This window comes from Sinocyclocheilus rhinocerous, unplaced genomic scaffold, assembly GCF_001515625.1.
Source record: "Sinocyclocheilus rhinocerous isolate Xijiao unplaced genomic scaffold, SAMN03320098_v1.1 scaffold1566, whole genome shotgun sequence".
Taxonomy (NCBI): domain Eukaryota; kingdom Metazoa; phylum Chordata; class Actinopteri; order Cypriniformes; family Cyprinidae; genus Sinocyclocheilus; species Sinocyclocheilus rhinocerous.
The window spans coordinates 273,916-278,745 of NW_015657516.1; the positions used below are offsets into that span (position 1 = coordinate 273,916).

A 4,830-nucleotide genomic window follows, 5' to 3' on the forward strand; every position below is an offset into this window, starting at 1 on the left:
ACGGATGATGGGACTGAAGCCTGTGTGAAGTGGTAGAGCCACGGATGGGCCACTTCTGGTCTCAGCCCAAAGGCCCAGATGTTGGCGTCAGCGCCGGCTCAATTACCAGTCAGGACGGCTATCTTTCTAATGGACTCTGATAAGAGAATAATCCAAACGGAGGCGCTTTAATGACTTTTGCTTTAATTAGTGACAGTATAAAAGGTGATTTGGTCTTCCTATTGTGCTCAGATCTTTTGTGTGAGCGATCACGAGTTTTGGACTGCTGCTATTTGCATCGTGAAGCTGTGTGAAAGAAGTTTTTATGAGCTCAGGACTGAAGACTGAGCTGGGAATTAACTAAATGAAGCTAAAACTAAAGTCAAGGCCAATGTCAAAGAGTTAGACATGAAAGAAACGATGAAAGATTCTCACATGTTGAGTCAGTCTGGTAAATGCCCTACTGTTTGGTATTTTGAGTTTTGAGAATCAAACTCATAATTTGTACAGCTATAGAGGTTGACATGCCATCATAGTTTCCTTCATTATTTATTTGTTTTGACGTTTTTTTTTCTTTTTCACTTTTCTGAGCAACAATGCAGAAAAAAGGTCAATTTTGTATTATAACTATTCAATATTATTCAATCAGGGTTTTCCCACATCATAGTACAGAAACTACTGCTGTCAGAATCACTAATGACCTGCTGATGGCAGCAGATTCTGGTCTGTTGACTCAATCTGAGTGCAGCTTTTGATCAAATCAAATCAAAGATCAATCAAAGCCATCTCAAGTTACCACTGGTGTTCCCCAAGGCTCAGTTTAGGGCCCTCTTCTGTTCATTATTACTTACTGCCCCTTAGTCATATATTTTTTTAGGATATGTGGTATTAAAATTTAAATAGTCACATTTATTCACATTTAAATATTATTATAACATAATATACAATATCTATTTGTCTACAGACAAAAATGGCCAATTTTGTTTTTAAAATACTATTTTTTTAAATAATTTTTTACAGTTTTAAATTATGTATATATTATGAAATAAAATTTTGTTAAATAAGTTAAATATATCATTAAATATTTAATTATTAAATAATATTAAAATATTTTGAATATATTAATAATAGATGCTTTTATATAATACATTTAATTTTTTAAGGCGAGACACTGCAGGTGAATAGGGTAAAAATATTAACTAATAGTTATCACCTTACTTACCCAGTTGATTGATTACATTGATAATTGCAAAAAATTTTTGTATTACAAGTTTTATAAAATGTTATGTTTAAATATGCAAATGATGCATTATTTAATGAAATATGCACTAATTTGCATAACTTTCTAGTACAAAAATCTGAACACTGGATGAAGTCAGTTTCAAATTTCTTGTTTAATTTTTTTCACATATTAGAGTCAAATGTTTTTACAGAGGGAATTTTGGGTATCTCTTTTTGTCACTCCATAATTCAGAAAAATCTTTGAACAGCCAGAAAACAATATATTTTCACAATTTTGGGGGGAATAAAATGTTGTATACAATTCAAGCAAATTATATATGAACAAATCCCTCTGTAGAAATCTTCAGAATATATACAGGAATAAAAATTTAAAGTTTGGTGTGTGTAAGTGCTACTGAAGTGGAGATTTATGGCTCAGTGTAGGAGAAAAAACTCATTTTGAGAAAACGGCCTTTAAAAATATGTATTGTAATTGAAATCTATTGAAACAAATAGATAAAGTGCTATAAAATAAGCACTTAACAGTGTCTTTTGGATGTTTTCTTTCCACTAGTCTTTATCAACACTTTATGAAAAGCCAAAAAGCCCAAAATCTCAAAATTGACAGGTGCATGAAAAAATAGTGTTTTGCCTGCAGTGTCTCCCCTTAAATAATCTTTACAAACTATTTACTTGAAAAAATGCCACAGAATCAATTGACATTCATCTTGCAAAATCTACAAAAATACGGTAAGAGAAACATGTGTTCAAGATAAGAAAAACAATTCAGTCAGACCTGCTCAGATTTTCCCCAGATTTAAATGGGATGTGATGAGCCTTGAAGGCACCTCAGTGACCAGCATGTGACCTTTGAAAAGAGGTGAGAAGAATAAATGTTTTTAGTCATAGTGAAAGGTCACGTCATCACATTGAGGTCAGCAGCGGTGGTCAGCAACTCCTCAAAACACACTATCAGAGTGTAGCGAATAAATTACCTGTGTACATAGATCTATCCATCTATCCATTCATACATATCTATCTATATGATGTTTGCTTCAACAGTGAAAAAGAATAGAAGGTAAAAGAAGGCTCTGAGCCACACCAATGGAAGTTTCCAGAAAAGAATAAGTTCAGTATGCAGGTTTCAGTATGCTGTGCACTGCCTCCCTCTAGTGTTCAGCATAAAAACTGTCATTGAAACCCAATCAAGCAGTTGAAGTTACTTTGACAGTAGGAGTAATTTAGTAACAATAAGAGTTAATCACAGTATCTGTGTTGTCACGGTATAGTAAACATATTTTTAGTGGTCTTGTAACATATGAGGTCTCTTTAGTCACCTGAGTTGTAAGATCTCTGTGCTCTACATCAAATATTAAAGTTTAGGGTTGTATAAATAATCCATTGCTCTACAACAGGTGACATGTATTTGTGACTCCTGGAAACTCCTGGAAATGCCAAATATAAGTCTTATCATGCTGAGGCCACCGTTTCCTTATCAATATCAGCAGTGAACCTCCAAACACACTCCCTACAATTCACAAAGGAAAAAAACTGTCAGCATAAATTGAAACTAGTTAAGTAATAAAAAGTAATTCACTTAAACAGCTTATTTAGATTTTATTATTAAATATTTTAAACTGTCCCATGCTACAAAATTACACAATTATAGTACATAACTATATAGGATATACTATAGAGTATCGTATTTATGAAGTTTTGATATCATTTGTAACAAATTGTTTGTGTATGTATGTGTGTGTGTGTGTGTGTGTGCGTGTGTGTGTATGAACCTACCTTAAACATACTTAACTAAAAAAAAAATCCTTATGCCAATATAATATAATTTACAATTAATAAACCGATTGTCATGTTCATAAAAAGAGTTAATGGACTATTAACAAAAAGTAAAACATAATACACAAAAAGAACTAATGAAAAAAAATATATATATTAAAAATAAAATTGCAAAAAAAATTAAAAAACTTTTGTTAAAACTTAAAAAAACATTAAAATGAGCACTTTCAATTATACTGTACAGGAACTTTATATAAGAAGCACAAGAGTAATACTGAAATGAACTAACTCAAAGTTAATACAGGTCAAGCATTTGTGTCAAGCTAGATAAACAAGTTTATTCTGCAACTGGCACATTGGCCTTGGCAGTGGTGAAATCTGTGGGATTCACACACCTGTGGGCATCAGCCATGAGAAAACACCTGTTCTGTGAACTTCTGCGGGCACATATATACGGATGACAGGAGTGTTCAGAGTGCAGAAAGTCCAAACAGACTGCAAACATGCTGAGGATCCTGTTGTTGAGCGTGCTGGTCGCCCTGGGTAAGACATTGTCTGTTTCTATTGAGAGAATCATTTGCATTTAGCTTAGATTTTGCTAATTTAACAAATGCATGCAATACTCAGGACTTTAAAAATTGAGTCTATATGAACTCAAACTACAATAATACTGCAGTCCTAGCATGTCTAAGTGTGTTTATTGTATCCAGCGCTGGCTGAGCCCAGATATCTGGAGGAGGCCCCTGAGGAGAGGGTCGTTGGTGGAGAGGTGGCAAGACCCAACTCTTGGCCTTGGCAGGTAAAACATCTTAACAATAACGCAATAAATAAGCTGTTTTGGTGTTTTTCCACCTCTAAATGGATATGGTTGTACAAGGTTAAGGTGGTCAAGATATTTTTCTTAATATAGCTGAAGGTTAGTTGCTGTTGCACTAACAATCTTGACAAAAATGGCCTACAAGGCAAGTTGGCATCAGAATGATCGTTAAAAACCAGCTTGATACCAAGTAAAACCATTTCAAGCTGCATTTTTCAGCATGAATGAAATCCGGTCTACTTGATGGGTTATTTTAATCAAGTTTCAAAGACCACTCATATTGAAATGAGGGCGTTTCTATTGTTTTCCCCCTCAAATCTTCTGATTCTAACAAATTCATTGCCTCTTTCCCAGATCTCTCTCCAGTACCTGTCTGGCGGCAGCTACTATCATACCTGTGGTGGGAGTCTGATCAGAGCTAATTGGGTGATGACTGCTGCCCACTGCGTTGACACGTAATGAAAGTTTTCTGTATCTAGATTGTTAAAAAACAACAAACACATCTGAAAAATCTGTGAGAGATCACATACAGTATAAAGTTCCTTCTCACTTTCATATGATTGTCGCAGTCAAGTGTACGCTTGTTTCCTGACTTTACCCTTGTTTACTTAAATGTGTTTCCTGTGCAGCTCGAGAACTTGGCGTGTTGTCCTGGGTGACCACGACATCTACTCCCAGGAGGGTCGCGAGCAGTACATGAGCGTCAGCAACGTCTACGTCCACCCTAACTGGAACAGCAACAATGTGGCTTCTGGGTATGTAAACATTACTTACACAACATACATGACTGTGGCGACAATTATACACAATATATAATTACACGTATAACTTTAAAGGTGGGGTATGTATTTTTTTAAAAACGCTTCAGAAAAGTCGGGCGGAGTACCAAAACAAATGTGTAGCCACTCAGCAGTAAGGGGCGTGTCTTCTCATGATGCTAAGGAGAGAGTGTTCAGTGCACAGGACGGTCATTAGCCGAGCCGAGCAAGGACAGAAAGATAGAGATGGCGGATAAAAAA

At 35.2% G+C, this 4,830-nt stretch overlaps 1 protein-coding gene across 1 annotated transcript in view; it reads left to right on the forward strand.

The window, feature by feature from the left end:
- Nucleotides 1-3,437: 3,437 nt before the first annotated feature.
- The window catches only part of LOC107721235 (elastase-1-like), an 8,573-nt gene continuing 7,180 nt past the window's right edge, over nt 3,438-4,830 (forward strand). Inside the window, exons 1-4 of the mRNA XM_016529165.1 lie at nt 3,438-3,537; nt 3,705-3,793; nt 4,166-4,266; nt 4,441-4,566. Of these exons, the coding sequence (XP_016384651.1) occupies nt 3,498-3,537; nt 3,705-3,793; nt 4,166-4,266; nt 4,441-4,566 (356 nt within the window). The 5' untranslated portion in view covers nt 3,438-3,497. The remainder of the gene's footprint in view (nt 3,538-3,704; nt 3,794-4,165; nt 4,267-4,440; nt 4,567-4,830) is intronic.